This window comes from Sapajus apella, unplaced genomic scaffold, assembly GCF_009761245.1.
Source record: "Sapajus apella isolate SASKATOON/1434 unplaced genomic scaffold, GSC_monkey_1.0 scaffold85, whole genome shotgun sequence".
NCBI lineage: Eukaryota > Metazoa > Chordata > Mammalia > Primates > Cebidae > Sapajus > Sapajus apella.
Window position 1 is genome coordinate 2,948,305 of NW_022437025.1, and position 16,320 is coordinate 2,964,624.

Here is a 16,320-nt window from a genome sequence, read left to right on the forward strand (position 1 = left end):
CTGGCTAAGATAGAATAACAAGGACAGCATTTATCTTTTTGCCTTGAAATAGTTGAAAATGGATGAAATATACATAACAGAGTTGGGCATCAGGCAAAGAATAGTTATCCCAGGAAAATGAATGTGGATAGCCCTATAATTTCCTTACGTTACTTCCTGGCCATCTGGCCATGGCAAGAGGAATAACTGAGAGGAAGCTGAGGCTGAGCTAGCGGTTTGTTGGGTTGAAGAGGCATAGCTGGGAGTCTAGAGAGGCTGCAGTGGTTAGAGCCCCTACGGAAGAATAGCAGAGAAGAGAGCTGCAGAGGGAGTTCTGGAAAACTGCATAGTGCTCTCTTAAGGGTGTAGCTGAGTATTGATGAGCACAGGCCTGTGAGGAAATGATCCAGGGCTGGAGGTAGAATCACCTAAAAGGATTAGAAGGAACCATTGCCGAAACTCATACAGGGCCAGGAAGAATTTGTAATCACACCGGTTGGAGGGGAAAGCCTCAGCTCTCATAGTGCAGGTAGGGTACTTAGAAAGATTTGCCCACCTAGCCCCAGACTAAGTTTTGTTACTCTGATCCCACCTAATATTAAAAAGAGATTAATTTGTTTGCAACAAAAATAATACATTTCAGGGTTTATAACATGTAGAAATGAATTGTATGACAGTAGCATAAAGGCTGGAAGAGCAGAAATTGAAATATATTTGTGCTAGGCAGAATAGTGCTCCCCTCTTTCCCTAAAATATATCAAGTCCTGGCTGGGTGCGGTGGCTCATGGCTGTAATCCCAGTACTTTGGGAGGCCGAGGCGGGTGGATCATCGGAGGGCAGGAGTTCAAGACCAGCCTGACCAACAAGGTGAAACACCGTCTCTACTAAAAGTTAGCTGGGTGTAATGGTGGTCACACCTGTAGTCCCAGCTACTTAGGAGGCTGAGATAGGAGAATTGCATGAACCGAGGAGGCGGTGGTTGCAGTGAGCAGAGATCAAGCCACTGCACTCCAGCCTGGGTGAGAAGCGAGACTCCACTCCCTCCGCCAAAAAAAAAAAAATAATAATAATAATCAGGTCCTAATCCCTAGAACCTGTAAATATTACTTTATAAGAAAAATTGTTTTATGGCGTGATTAAATTCAGGATCTTGAGATGGGGGGCTATCTTGGATGATCTGGATGGGCATTACATGCAATCACATGTATGCTTATAAAAAGGAGGCAGAGGGAGATTTTACACACACACACAAGGCCATGTGAAGATGGAACAGAAAGATTTGAAGGTGCTGGCCTTGAAAATTGGAGTGATGATGCTACAAGCCAAGGAATGCAGCAGCCACCAAAGCTGGAAGAGGCATGGACCAATTCTCCTTTAGAGCCTGTACCAGAGGGAACGTGGTGCTGCCAATACCTTAATTTCAGCTCGGTGATACTAATTTTGGACTGTGGCCTCCAAAACTATGAAAGAATAAATTTTTTGTTTGTTTTAGGCCACATAGTTTGTGTTAATTTGTGATAGCAGCGGCAGAAAACGAATTTCATGCTGCATGTGAAATGGTATATTATCATTAAGGTAGATTGTGGCGAAGATACACATTGTAAGCAATTAAGCGACAACCAAAAGCACAGCAAGGAGTTATAGCTAATGAACCAGAAAAGAAGATTAAATAGAATTATAAAAATAGTGAATCCCAGAGAAGCCAGAAATAGGGGAAAAGGCAAATAAAGAGCATATGGGACAAATAGGAAAGAGCGAGCTTGATGGTAGATTTAAACTAGTTATGTCAAAAAGGACAGTAAATGTAAAAGGCACAGATTTTTCAGATGGAATGGAAAAGTAAGACTCAGTATATGCTGTTGCCTGCAAGAAACCCATTCTAAATATAAAGGCAAAAACAGCTTACAAGTAACAGAACGGAAGGAAGTTCACCATGCTCACAAGAATGAGATGAAAGCTAGACTGGTTCTATTAATAGCAGACAAAGTGGATTTCAAAGCAAAGGCTATTGCCCAGGATGAGATGGTCGTTTCATAATGATGAAGGAGATTCATTTGTTCATCAGCCCGGCATAATAAGCTGAAATGTTTATGCACCTGGCTACAGAGCCGAAATATATGAAGCTAAGCCTGACAGAACTGTAAGTAGACACAGACAGATCCACAGAGAGAGAGATTTCAGTAACCTCTCTTAATGATTTGTAGAACATGTAGCTGTAATATCTGGATCTAGAAAACTTGAACAACACTGTCCCCTTATGCGACCTGATTGGCATTTACAGGACACTCCAGAATGTCTGCCAAGATAGATCAGATACTGGGCCATAAAACAAGTCTCTAAATTAGAAGCATTCAAATTATTCAGAGTATGTTTTCTGACTCCAATATCATTAAGTTGGAATATATTATAGGAAGATAATCTGGAAAAAGCCTCAGGTATGTGGAAAAACTCATTTCCACGTGGCCCATGAGTCAGAGTGAAGTCAAAAGGGAAATTTGAAAGTCTTTCGAATTGACTAATATAAAAACAAGACATTTCTAAACTTGTGGGGTGCTGTTATAGCATATTAAAGGGAAATTTCTAGCATTAAATGCCTGTTTTAGGAAAGAAAGATTTCAAATCAATGACCTCAGCTTCCACCTTTGGAAACTTGAAAATGTCAAGCAGATGGAATCCAGAGTTACCAGAAGGGCCAAGTGTGGTGGCTCATGCCTGTAATTCTGGCACTTTGGGAGACCAAGGCAGGCAGATTGTTTGAGACAGGCAGTTCGAGACCAGCCTGGGAAGCATAGGGAGCCCCATATCTACAAAAAAAATACAAAAAATTAGCCAGCTATGCCAGCTAACCAGGAGCCTTTAAGGCGGGAGGATTGCTTGAGGCTGGGAGGTTGAGGCTGCAGTGAACAGTGATTGTGCCACTGTGCTACACCCTGGGCAACAGAATGAGACCTTATCTCAAAAACAAAAAGTTACTAGAAGAATGGACATCATAAAGATAAGAGCAGAAGTCAGTAAAATAGAAAACAGAAATACATAGAAAATCAGTAAAACCAAAAGCTGGTTGATCGAGAACATCAATAAATTGGTAAGGCTGATAGAAAAAAAGTGAAGTCACAAATTATCAATATCAGGAATGAGGGAGATGACAGTAGTACAGATTATATAGATATTAAAAGGACCATATAAGGCCAGGTGCAGTGACTCATACCTGTAATCCCAGCACTTTGGGAGGCCAAGGCAGACAGATCACCTGAGGTCAGGGGTTTGAGACCAGCCTGGCCAACATGGTGAAACCTTGTCTTTACTAAAAATATAAAAATTAAGCCAGGTGCAGTAGCTCATACCTGTAATCCCAGTACTTTGGGAGGCTGAGGTGGGTAGATCATGAGGTCAGGAGTTGGAGCCCATCCTGACCAACATGGTGAAACCCTACCTCTACTAAAAATAAAAAAAAAAAATTTAGCTGGGCGTGGCGGCACATGCCTGTAGTCCCAGCTACTCGGGAGGCTGAGGCAGGAGAATCGCTTGAACCCAGGAGGCGGAGGTTGCGGTGACCGAGATTGCGCCATTGCACTTCATCTTGGGGGACAGAGCAAGACTCTGTCTCAAATAAAAATAAAAATAAAAAAAGGACTATGTGGGAATATTATGAACAACTTTATGCCAATAAATTTGACTACTTATAGATGAAATGGGTAAGTTCCTTGAAAGACACAAACTATTAGAGCTCTCTCAAGAAGAAATAGGTAAGCTGATTAGCCCTATATCTATTTTATCACATTTACATGTAAAAATCAATATTTATTAAAGTGTGGTTGGAAATGGTATATGAACTTTTTTGACTGGATTTTAAAAAACTTTACTAAGTCTAAACATAGGTAAAGTTTTTCTGATGAAAATTTAGTGTCTGAATTGAGAAGTGCTTTAAAAAATGTAGTTATATATCTTAATCATTTCTTCATAATAATCACATGTTGAAATAATAGTTTGGGTGTATTGGGTTAAATGAAACATTATGAAAATCTTGCCTATTTTCTTTTTAATTTTGATGTGTCAGCTAGGAAATATAAAATTATAGCTCACATTCTGTTTCTGTTGACAGCAGTGCTTTTGAGCACAGCGTTTGAATGATCTGGTATTTCAAAGACCTTTCCTCAGTTCGTTATTCATGGCTGTATTCCGCATGGATAAACTCTGAAATACTGCTAAGTGGGATGTTTTGTTTTATGCTTTTATAAGTTTGTTGATCATTACTGATGTGGTCCCTTGGTACTTCTTAGGCTCATGGCTACCTTTCAACCATTGTTTGGAATTTTTACCTAGAGATAAAGAGGAAGAGAGATTCGATTTCAGAGTATGTTAGATTGAGATCATGAAACAGCAATCTGATTTTGATGCTTCAAAAATAGCACATCCCCTGTATTACTGGGATTTACTATTCTTGGGATTACTTCAAGAACATCCTCGTGTTACTGGTTTGGATGCTTCCAAATGCTGTGAAGTCAGTTTCATGTACATGGCTCATCAGTTCAGCCCTCTCGGCTTTGTTTAGACAGTTGGATCATGATGGCCTAAACAGTGTCTTTCAGTTAAACATTTAAAAATAGTTTACAAATAGTACACAAACTCCAGTTTTTGTGACTCTTTCATATTCGATCCAGCACAACAAAAACACAATCTGATTACGATTTACTGGCATCTTAGGGTGAAATATGGTTATACTTTTGTATGTGTTGAAAGCAAGATTAAAAAGGGGCAAGAGAGATACACTGCTCTACTGATTGTCAAGGTTCCAAGGATATTGTAGGGTAAGAGTAAAAGTAAACTTCTGGCAGAAAGTGGTGGGTTGTCTGGGATTGAACTATCTGAAGTTTTTAAACAAAAGTTTAAAAAGAAAAATGAGAATTGCTTTACAAGTACAATCTCTCTTTTTAAATTTTATTTTGGAATAGTTTTAGATTTATAGAAAAAAATTACAAAGATAGGGTAGTGTTCATATATCCTACACCCAGTTATCCAATTGTCATCATCTTACATCCGTGTAAGACATTTTCATGTTTAATGAATTACTATTGATATGCTACTAACTAAAGTCCAGACTTTGTTCAGATTTTCTTAGTTTCTGTGTAATGTCTTTTTTCTGTTCCAGAATTCCATGCAGGACACCGGATACTTCATTACATTTCATCGTCATGTCACCTTAGGTTCCTGTTGACAGTTTCTCTTCTTTTTTGCTTAGAAATTCTCCAGAATTTCAGAAACTTCTGGGCATCGCTATGGAACTTTTTCTGCTGTGCAGTGATGACGCAGAGTCAGATGTCAGGATGGTGGCTGATGAATGCCTCAACAAAGTTATCAAAGTAAGAACTGTGTGGACGGTGTTCCCCTCCGAGCTGCCATCATTGTAGGCTAAGAGAAGAAGCCATTGTGGAGCATTCTTCTGTTTTGGGTCCCTGAGGATGTGTGAACTTTTTTCCTTTCTGGTGTGTGGTTTGGAGGTGCTCTGGTATCTGCCTGCGTTGCTTGCCACACCTGCCTGGTCAGAAGGAGCTGTGTTGACCCTTGTGCCTGCACGGTGCCTAGGTCAGTGAAGGGAACTGATGGTGGCCCCTGGATACTCCTGGGAAAATGTCACTACAGGTGCCAGAGAAGCCGGAGCTATACGCACATTTCCACAAGTCTCAGTTTCCTTCACTATAAGATGGGATCAGAGTTTTTGTGGCGTGTGTGTGAGTGTGCGTCTGTGTGTGTATGAGGGTTAAATGCACTCATTGCCGCTACTGGACCCTCAAAGTGGTAGAATAATTATTAATACTTTTGCATAACGACATCCTTACACGCTTACCCAGCAAGATTGATGGGCGTGGCTCTGCTTCTCTTTTTCCATCACACGGACTCCATGGTATCCTTTTGCCCAGGAAATCTTTCCTTCCTGGCTAGCCCTTTGTTAGCTAATCACGCTTTCTGTGGTCAGGACACTGGCTTCTCTGGAGCCATGGGATTCTAGCTCCCTCTGTTGTCCCTAGAGTGGTCCCTGTCTCCTCTCTCTGCTGACACTTCCTGCTTTGCACGCATCTCACTCCTGTGGTGACCTGTATCAGTGTCATCTTGTTCTTTGTACCTGCTGGTCATTGGTGCCACTTGTATGTGGATGGCATCCCGTAGGGTATTTGCAGAGGCCTGCTTCTGCTTAAGCCTGGTTCTCCACAGGCCTAACTATCCTTGCTTGTGTCTGTTATTCCCACTGGCAGGACCAGGCTGGCCTTTTTTAGATGAAACAGGATCTCGCTCAGTCACCCAGGCTGGAGTGCAGTGGGTGATCATGGCTTACTGCAGCCTTGACCAACTGGGCTCAAGCTATCTTCCTGCTTTGGCTCCTTGAGTAGCTGGTACTACAGGTGTGCACCACTATGCCCAGCTAATTTTTAAAGTTATTTGTAGTTACAGGATCTTACCATGTTGCCCAGGCTGGTCTTGAACGCCTGGGCTCAAGTGATCCTCCCTCTTTGGCGTCCCAAAGTGCTGGTATCACAGGTGTGAGCCACTGAGCCTGGCCGTTGCTGTTTCAATTCTTGATATTTGATCCTCAGAGTCTGAAAATCTGAAAAGAGGATTATCCTAGGTTGCCTTGGTTCATGGCGAATGGGACATTAAGAGGGCAAGAGAATAATATGACCAAAAAGTGTTCTAATATTGGTCATTTAACGTGTAAGTATTGTTATTTTTTAAACCTCCTTCTTCAGTTTTTCCCAGGAATTCCATGGGCTTGGTGTGTGTCTGAGGGCTGTAGGCTATGGCCCTGAGTTATGGGTTTAGGACTCAGGTGCTCTTCCTGGCTGTCTCCTTGCTTCTCTCCCATTTCCTCTTCTTTGTTCCCAGCCATTTCTCTCTTCTGCTTAAGTTTGGTGCAGCAGGGTTTGGCTGTTCACAGGTTCCTACATCCTCAGATGCTGTAGTTGTCAGGCCCAGCGGGCTGGCAGTGGCATCAGGATCTGGCTAGGTTTGCTCTCACTGTGGCAGAGGAGCGGCAGGTTTGGGAGAGCACGTGTGGCCCCAGACCAGGTGTAGGGAGCACAGGTATGGTCACTTAGCCTTCAGGTCCTGACTTTGTCTTCTCATGAATATCACCGTATGTGTATGTTGAGAACCAGGTTCTACTTAGCCCAAGAAAATGGGCACATTTTGCTTGTGGTTTACCTAGAGAAATGCACTGGAATCTGACATAGCCTGGCAGCATGCCTCCCTCAAGTAGGTTAGTCTCAGGTGATGAAGCATGTGTGTCCAGCAAGAGCTTGACATGTGGCATAAAGTGTCTGTTCTGTGAGGTGTTGGCAAATTGCCGTGACCATCAGAAGGCTGAAGTGATTTCTGTCTCGGGAGGCAGGGAAGGCTCCCTGGAGGCAGGAGCCAATAGGTAAAAGAGTAGATTGGAGACCTTGTTAACCATAACTGCATCTTGGGGCGAGGGATGCCAGGACTCTGTGGAGGCTGAGAGGAGGGGGAACCCATCTTATGCTGCCAGAGAGTGGGACACCATGAGGCTCAAGTCAAGGGGTTGTACCTTGTTTGGTAGAGAATGAGGGGCTTTTGAAGACTGCCTGTGCGGTCAGGGGAATGTATTATTTGGGAAGAGTGATCTGGTGAGGACGTGGGTGGAGGAGGACAGAGGTGGGAGGGCGTACAGGTAGGAGTGAGTAGGCCCGGCAGGAGCGTAGGGCCTCAAGCCAGGGTGGTGGCAGGGCTGTGAGGGGAGGCAGCCACCTGTATGTCTGCGGAAGCAGGGGCAAGAGGGAAGAGGCTGGCGGTACACCACCATCACCTAGCGACTGGCGTCGATTGTGAGAGCCCGTTCCCTGCTCTTAGGAGGGGCTGAGTTTTCGCTTTCTCTTGTTGTAAAATAAGCTTGGTGTTTGTTTACAAAACACTTGTAAAGCTAAATCACGCTGTGATAAGGCTTCTAGTTTTATTTAAGGAGTAATGTTTAAATAAATGTTTGTCCAGTTTGGTTTGCTCATTTAAGGACTTTCAGTACAAACTGCAACAGCAGAATCAGGATTTAAAAATTTCTGAGACATTATTGCCCCTCAGAATTTCCCAGAATGTGATCTGCTTTTGATTTTCAAGCATTTGGAAGAGAAGGCTCCCATGGGTGAGAATGGGGCACCAAAGTCTTCCCTGTCCCGTCCCCCAGCTTGAGAAGCCAGTCTCTAATGTGGACTTTGTGCCGTTAGCATCGTTATTGGCTTAAAGTTGACCATGTGGCCATAATTTCTGGTTTAGCCTCACCAGTGAGCAAGGAGGGTTAAGAGGTGCTGTGAGGAACATGGGGCTCCCAACTGGCAGTAAACTCTGGGTTGGGGGAAGGGGTCCATGGCTACACCTGCAGAAAGGATGCAGGACTCAGCCTCAAGAAGCGTTCTGGGCTGGGGCAAGGGTCCTGTGGTTTCATTAGTACACTCTCAGCGCCCGGGACCCTGTAGATGTCCAGGGCACTGTCTGAGCCTTTGTCATCCAACAGAATGTTCACGTAGTGAAGGTTAAAGATTTACTCCAGGGGCTTTAGGATTTATTATATATGAACCACCTACCATTTAAATTTTGATATTATGTAGTATTTGATGATAATGAAAATTAAATTGTTGTTCCATTTTTCTATTTAATTGAATGACCTGTATTTTGTAGTTTATTCAGTAACTTCCTGCATATATTTCCTTCTTTCTTTCTTAATGAATATATTCTTAATTTAGTTGCTATTATGTTTTACTTTGCCCCAAAATTGAAATCTTAGTTCCCTTTTGGCTTGCTTAGAACTGCTGATGGAATGTGTCTTCCAAAAATAAATCTCATGTGTTTTGTTGTAGGCTTTGATGGATTCTAATCTTCCAAGGTTACAGCTCGAGCTCTACAAGGAGATTAAAAAGGTGGGCTCTTCTTTTCTTTTTAAAAAATGTTTTAAATTTTTATTTATTTATTTATTTTTGAGACGGAGTCTTGCTCTTTTGCCAGGCTGAAGTTTAGTGGCATGATCCTGGCTCACTGCAACCTCTATCTCCCGGATTCAAGTGATTCCCCTGCCTCAGCCTCCTGCGCAGCTGGGACTACAGGCACATACTGCTATGCCTGGCTAATTTTTTGTATTTTAGTAGAGATGGGGTTTCACCATGGTCAGGATGGTCTTGATCTCCTGACCTCATGATCTGCTTGCCTCAGCCTCCCAGGCATGAGCCACCATGCCTGGCCTAAATTTTTAATTTTTATAGGTACATTTTGTAGGTACATGTAAGTGTATGTATTTACGGGATACATGAGGTTTTTTGATACAGGTAGATAATACATAATAATCACATTATGGAAAGTTGGGTATCCATCCCCTGAAGCATCTGTCCTTTGTGTTACTAACAATCCAATTATACTCTTTTAATTATTTTATTTTAATTTTGAGACAGAGCCTCGCTCTGTCAAGCAGGCTGGAATGCATTGGTGCAATCTTGGCTCACTGCAACTTCCGCCTCCCAGGTTCAAGCGAACTTTGGGCTGGTTTTGAACTCCTGACCTCAGGTGATCCGCCTGCCTTGGCCTCCCAATGTGTTGAGATTACAGGCATGAGGCACTGTCCCGGGTCTGTTATACATTTAAAAATAACTAAAAGAGTCAGGGTACAGTGGCTCACACCTTTAATCCCAGCATTTTGGGAGGCTGAGGCAGGCAGATCAGCTGAGGTCAGGAGTTCGAGACCAGCCTGGCCAACGTGGAGAAACCTCATCTCTACTAAAAACACAAAAATTAGCCAGGCATGATGGCGGGCACCTATAATCCCAGCTACTCGAGAGGCTGAGGTGGGAGAATCACTTGAACCTGGTTGGGCAGAGGTTGCATTGAGCCAAGACCATACCACTGCACTCCAGTCTGGGTAGCAGAGTGAGACTCCATCTCAAAAAATAAAAATAAAAATGAAATAAAATCAGTTCGGGTGTGGTAGCTCATACCTGTAGTCCCAGCACTTTGGGAAGCCGAGGTGGGTGGATTGCTTGAGTCCAGGAGTTTGAGACCAGCATGGACAACATGGCGAAACACTGTCTGTACAGAAATTAGCCGGGTGTGGTGGTGCACCACTGTAGTCCCAGCTACTCAGGAGATTGAGGTGGGAGGATTAATGGAGCCTGGGAGGTTGAATCTACCGTGAGCTGAGATTGTGCCACTGCCCTCCAGCCTGGGCAACCAAGTGAGATTCTGTCTAAAACAACAAAAATTATTATTGACTATATATTATCGAGTATAATCCCTCTGCTGTGCTATCGAATACCAGGTCTTGGGCTTTATTTCCAGCACTGAACGAGCTTCACTCTATTGAGCAGCATCTGTGGAATTTCATCTTTATTCAATAATTCACAGTGTTAGAAGGAATTGCTGTTTGGTAGACTAATAATGCTTTACTTTTCTTCAAAAGGTTACTCTTTATTAGATGAGATGGGAATTAAAAATGGTAACTTACTTGATATTTTTATAATTGAGGCCCACTAGACCTTAGTTATCAGATGTTTTATGCATTTAAATGGCCTTTTCTCTAAACATAAAAAGTAACAGTGAAAGGAAATGCTTTGTTTCTATGCAACTCTCTTGGTGACTAGTGCGTGTCTCCTAATGCATCACTCATTGCACCCCTCAGAATGGTGCCCCTCGGAGTTTGCGTGCTGCCCTGTGGAGGTTTGCTGAGCTGGCTCACTTGGTTCGGCCTCAGAAATGCAGGTAAGCTGTACACTCTGGATGATGATGTTTGTCAGGGGCCAGCTGCTACTCCTTTATGTCTCAGCACAGATGTCATTTCAGAAGTCTACTCTGCCTCCTCCAAATTGCAGTCGACTTTGCCTTGTGCATGTTTCCCTCATAGCACTAATCCGTGTCAAAAATTGTCACGTGCAGTCTATCTGTGTGCTTGTTCATTTTCTCTCCCACCCTCCCCCAAGAGACTTATGGGATGTGTGCTCCAGGACAGCAGGGGTCTTAGTGTCCTGTTCTCTGTTGCAGCCCAACACCAGTGACAGTGTCTGCTGTAATACTTGCTTGAGAGATACTTGCCAAACTGTTGAAGGTTGAGGTACCAACTTCATTATTGCTGACTATGGGACTTATAGCAAAATATCCATTTGTCTATTACATGAGTTAAAAATATGATTGTTGTACTGTCACTAGTTTTGTCTAGTCAAAACGGTTGTATCTTAATGGATTGAGAAACAAAAGCAAAACCACTTTTCATCAGCTCTTTCCGTCTCCTTAACCTGCAATACATGCTGATGTCCCACAGACCCTCAGCTCGATCCTGAGTCACTGGGAGAGTGGTCTAAACCCTCCCTATTAATATGAACTGAGTTTCAATACAAATCTTATAGGGGTCGGGTGTAGTGACTCATACCTGTAACCCCAGCACTTTGGGAGGCTGCAGCCGGTGGATTGCTTAAGCCAAAGTGGGCAACATGGTGAAACCCTGCCTCTATAAAAAATACAAAATTAGCCAGTCACGGTGGTGCGTGCCTGTAGTCACGGCTACTTGAGAGGCTGATGTGGGAGGATCACTTGAGAGCCTGGGAGTTGGAGGTCATGTTGAGCCAAGATCGCGTCACTGCAGTCCAGCCTGGGCGACAGAGTGAGACCTGTTTCAGAAAAACAAAAAACCAAAAAAACTTGCATAGCTGCAGAGGCATAATCACTAAGGAAATTCCTTTTTTTATAATCTTTTTTCTTTTACTATCATTTCAAAAAATGTGTTCTATTTCTGAAGCAACATATCCCAGGTTCTCCGCATAGCAGCCAAAGCGACCTTAAAGAATATAATTTGGTCTTGTCATTCCCTTATTTAAACTTTTGTACCCATTTCCCAGCACCATCTAGATAGATTCCAGACCCGTCACTGGCTCTGTCTCCTCAGACACTCTGCATTGATTCATTGGTCTGATTAGTTCTTCAGACGAGTCAGGTTTTCCTTCCTTCTGATGGTTGGGTTGCCCCCTTCCCCTCAGTTCTCAGCAAACAGTCACTTCCTTAGGGAGGTTCCCCCAGCCTCCCTGTCTTGCCCTGTCCCTCGTGTGGGCGCTGCCTTCTGAGGCCCTGCTTGTTGCCAAGCTGTGCCACTAGAGGGTGGGGCTGTGCTTCTCCTGGTGCCTGGCACCTGGCCTGCCCTGTCGCTGTGTGTGTTGGGTGAATTCCTGCAGTCTCTGACTCACTGCTCTGTGTCCTACACATTCTGCTTTTCTTCTTAACCAACAGTCCCATTTTATAATTCTCCTTTTTCAGGAAAGCTTTATTCACATTTAAAAAGTTTTGTTTTTTAAAATGGTATTTTTTACCGTTATCTATTATTTTCCAGTTAAAAATGAGTACTTTAATAAGTACTTTGATTTACTGCAAATAATTTTTAAACCCAGCCTTTTGGATCCTCTGTGATCATAAGAGAAATGAAGGATGCCTCCCGACACTTGAGCTTCACCCACATTTCTTCCTCCTGTTCTTCTAGCTGAGTTTTGCTCATCTCCATTAGGGACTGTTTTGTGTATAAAACTGGCCTTTCCCTAACAGGGAATGAATTGCTTCTGTTTCTCCTGAAGGAGACCTGGAAGAATGACTTGCGTTCTTCTGCATCCACAGGCCTTATCTGGTGAACCTTCTGCCGTGCCTGACTCGAACAAGCAAGAGACCCGAGGAATCAGTCCAGGAGACCTTGGCTGCAGCTGTTCCCAAAATTATGGCTGCTTTCGGCAATTTTGCAAATGACAATGAAATTAAGGTATGATTGTTGCCTCAGATCACAAACATGCGAGTGGCGCTGTGAGCGAGTCTGGAGGGTCAGGGCTTCTGAACAGGCAGTCTCTTGGGAGTGCTTGTTGGGGTAGGTTGTGTGTTGTAATTTAGACTACCACCATTTGTGTGATTTCTGAGGCACCTAAGGACTTATTTTCACTTCTGATTTCTTATTGTGGGTGAAGAGTTGAATAGGGAGATGGTTTATAGATGCAAATTCAAAAGGCACTTTTCCAGAGCAGGTTGGTTTTCGGTGTACTAGAGTGACTCACCTAGCTGAGGAAAGATGAGTGTCAGGACTGCAGGTAGGAGAAGGGTCACTGGTGCGGCCCTGTGGGTCTGAGCGCCCCGCAGCTGTCAGGGCCACTTGGCTTCCTGTTGGGCATTCCGACAAACCACCTGCAAGCCCACTTCAGTGTTTTGTTTGTAATGTCCAGAAATAGTGACCCTGTCACATGGTCTGCAGTTTACAGGATTCTTAGCCTCTTCCTTTTTGGTGGGTTGGTCATGGGTTTGAGCCCAAGTGGCCCTCCTGGGAGGAGGTATTACACAGTGGGTAGAGTATTCCTTTTGGAATCAGATGGACTTGGATTAGAATTCTGTCCTCTTTACTAGTTCTTTTCCTCTAGGCAAACTACCCAACAGCTCAAAGCTGTTTCCTTTGTACTCTGAAAAATAAGACTGGCTGGGCGCGGTGGCTCACGCCTGTAATCCTGGCACTTCGGAAGGTCGAGGCGGGCGGATCACCTAAGGTTGGGAGTTTGAGACCAGCCTGACCAACATGGAGAAACCCTGACTTTTCTAAAAATACAAAATTAGTTGGGCATGGAGGCGCATGCCTGTAATCCCAGCTATGTGGGAGGCTGAGGTAGGAGAATTGCTTGAACCCAGAAGGCAGAGGTTGTAGTGAGCTGAGATCACACCATTGCACTGCAGTCTGGGCAAAAAGAGCAAAACTCCATCTCAAAAAAAACAAAAAACAAAAAAAACAAAGCCTTAATGGGACCCATGTAGGGCAATTCTAAGAGTAAGTAAATGAATACGTGTTAGAGTGTAGCATAGTAGCCAACAGGAAGGGCTCACATGGGAGCGGCTACTGCTCTTATTAGCTGAATGTCTTGGAATAAACTATTAACCTCTCATGTTTTTTCTCTGAGCTTTGATGTTTTCTTGTTAATACTAAGGAGATATTCAAACTAGTCATGGGGCTTTGGAATGACAAAGGGAGATCATGAATCTAAAGAATTTAGCGTAATGATTAATTCATCATGCTCAGTAAAGGGTAGCTGCTGCTGTTATTTTTATTACCATCTCTTTGGAGTGGGAGGAGGTGCTCCTTTGCGGTCAGAAGCTGTGAGAGCCCCAACAGCGCCACTCCGCCCGTCTGTACACTGGGGCCTGTTGAAGGCTGTTCCCTTTGTGATATCTCTGACTGTCAGGGTCAGATGACAGATGATATTTTTGTAGTCTTTGTTATCATCTTCATGATGTAGATCACCATCTGAGTATGACGATGCTAACGCTTTGTTGAACATAGAGTCCATTAATTACTTCCTTCCTGAACCTTTGGCATTAAAAAAAAAAACTATTCTGCTACCTCCCTGCTCATTTATGATTTATCAAAATTATTATCAAGAGCCTGGTATGATGGCTTGTGTCTATAATTGCAGCTGCTCAGGGGGCTGAGGTAGGAGGATTGTTTGAGGCCAGGAGTTTGAGATCAGCTTGGTCAGTATAGTGAGACTCTCTCTCTAAAAAAATGAAAAAAAATTAGCTGGGCATAATGGCACGTGCCGGTAGTCCCAGCTACTCAGGAGGCAGGAGGATCGCTTGAGCCCAGGAATTTGAGTTTGAGGCTACATTGAGCTGTGATTGTGCCACCACACCCCAGCATGGGTGACAAAATGAGATGCCATTTCTTAAAAAGGAAGGTATTATCAGTAAAATTCAGTAGTACCAACAGGATTATAAATAAAGATAGTAGTTCCCTTCCTGCTTAATCCTTGTGTCTCAGAGACAAACATGACTTTTAGTGTTTCTTCTTGCTCTGGGTTGAAACTGCGGAGAGAGGACCTGGGGATGGAGAGGAGAATGGACAAAGTTGGTGACTGTACTTTCCTGGTCATTCCTGAGTTTTCAGCACCCTGGGATCTGCTGGTCACCTGCTTACAGGCCAGGCCCCTATTGAAGTTCTAGGTGACCCAGTGCTGGGGACAGGATCGTCTTCCCCATAGGGTAGCCTGGGGGCGGTCATCTGCAAGGTCTAACCATGGAGGTGCGGGCTGCAGTGTTGGCTGGGGCCAGCATCCTTAGGAAGGCATTTTGGAGGAGGAAGAGACAGCGCCCACTGCTTGACGGGGGCCCTCAGCAGCACCAGCTTCTTGGGCAGGCTGGTGCTGGCGTTCATCACTGTGTCATGTTCAGTCTTCTTCCAGATCCTGACTTGTAGGTTCACCTTTCCTCAGACCCTGGTTCCTTTCAGAGGCCATTGCTGCTGCCTTGCTCTTTGCTGGTTTGTGCCTTGATTACATGTCTCTGTATAACTTTTTGTTTTCCTAGAGTTAATCATTACCTCTGTATTGCTTGCTTATTATTCTTTGGCCTTTTTGTCTTATACCTTCCAACTGCTTTGTAAAACATGTTTAGTACAATTTTTCATGATAGGTAATGTACTGAGTCAGTTTTTCCCCAGTGGGGTCATCCCTCTTGAGTTCTCCAGCTCTCTACCCCTGGGCAGGTTGCTCTTCAGGTCTGTTGCACACTTGTATCCTAGGACGTCTCTTTGCTGTCATCCTGCAATTTCCTTTGCTCTTCTGTTGGATGCCCAGTTTCTAGATGCCATATGTTTATCTTTCTATCCTCCTAGTAACTTCCTAAGATGAGTGGGAGGTAAATTGTATGAGGTTTTGCATTCATAAAAATGCCATTTTTTTCTCCCATACATTTGGCTGGGTATAGTGTTCTGGGCTAGAAATCATTGTCCCTCAGAAATGCAAAGTCTTTGCCCCTTTGTCTTAAAGTCTCCAACATGACCCTATTCCTTAACCTATCAATGTGCTGTTCTCTAGAAGCTTTCCATTTTTGGGGAGGTGAGGTACTAGGTACTTAGTAGGCCTTTTAATTTGGAAACATTTATCGTTTCAGTTCTGGGAAGATTTTCTTACTTTTCTCTGAGAAGTTCTTGACCTTTATTTTCTGTGTTCTGTCTTTCTGAAATTCGTTAGTTGGATGTTGGTACTCCTGGATTGATTCACATCTTACCTTTTTCTTTTCTTTTTCTGTACTTTTTAGATATCCATCTCAAACTCTTCTAGTCAATGTTATGTTTTTAACTTATTTCTTTTCTTTCTGTCTTGGTGGGGTCTTGCTCTGTTGCCCAGGTTGAGGTGCAGTGGTGCGATCATAGCTCACTGCAGCCTCAAACTCCTGGGCTCCAGCAGCCGTTCTGCCTCAGCCTCCTAAGTAGTTGGGACTACAGGTATGCACCACCGTTATCCAGCTATTTTCTTTTCTTTCTTTCTTTCTTTCTTTTTTTTTTTTTTTTTTTTT

The 16,320-nt window shown here is 43.6% G+C and overlaps 1 protein-coding gene across 3 annotated transcripts in view; it reads left to right on the forward strand.

The window, feature by feature from the left end:
* HTT (huntingtin) overlaps positions 1 to 16,320 on the forward strand; it is a 153,332-nt gene that overhangs the window by 17,066 nt on the left and 119,946 nt on the right. For all 3 annotated transcript variants that reach the window (XM_032254023.1, XM_032254022.1, XM_032254021.1), the window contains exons 3-6: positions 5,219 to 5,339; positions 8,841 to 8,900; positions 10,646 to 10,725; positions 12,619 to 12,757. In XM_032254023.1, coding sequence (XP_032109914.1) covers positions 5,219 to 5,339; positions 8,841 to 8,900; positions 10,646 to 10,725; positions 12,619 to 12,757 — 400 coding nt within the window. The remainder of the gene's footprint in view (positions 1 to 5,218; positions 5,340 to 8,840; positions 8,901 to 10,645; positions 10,726 to 12,618; positions 12,758 to 16,320) is intronic.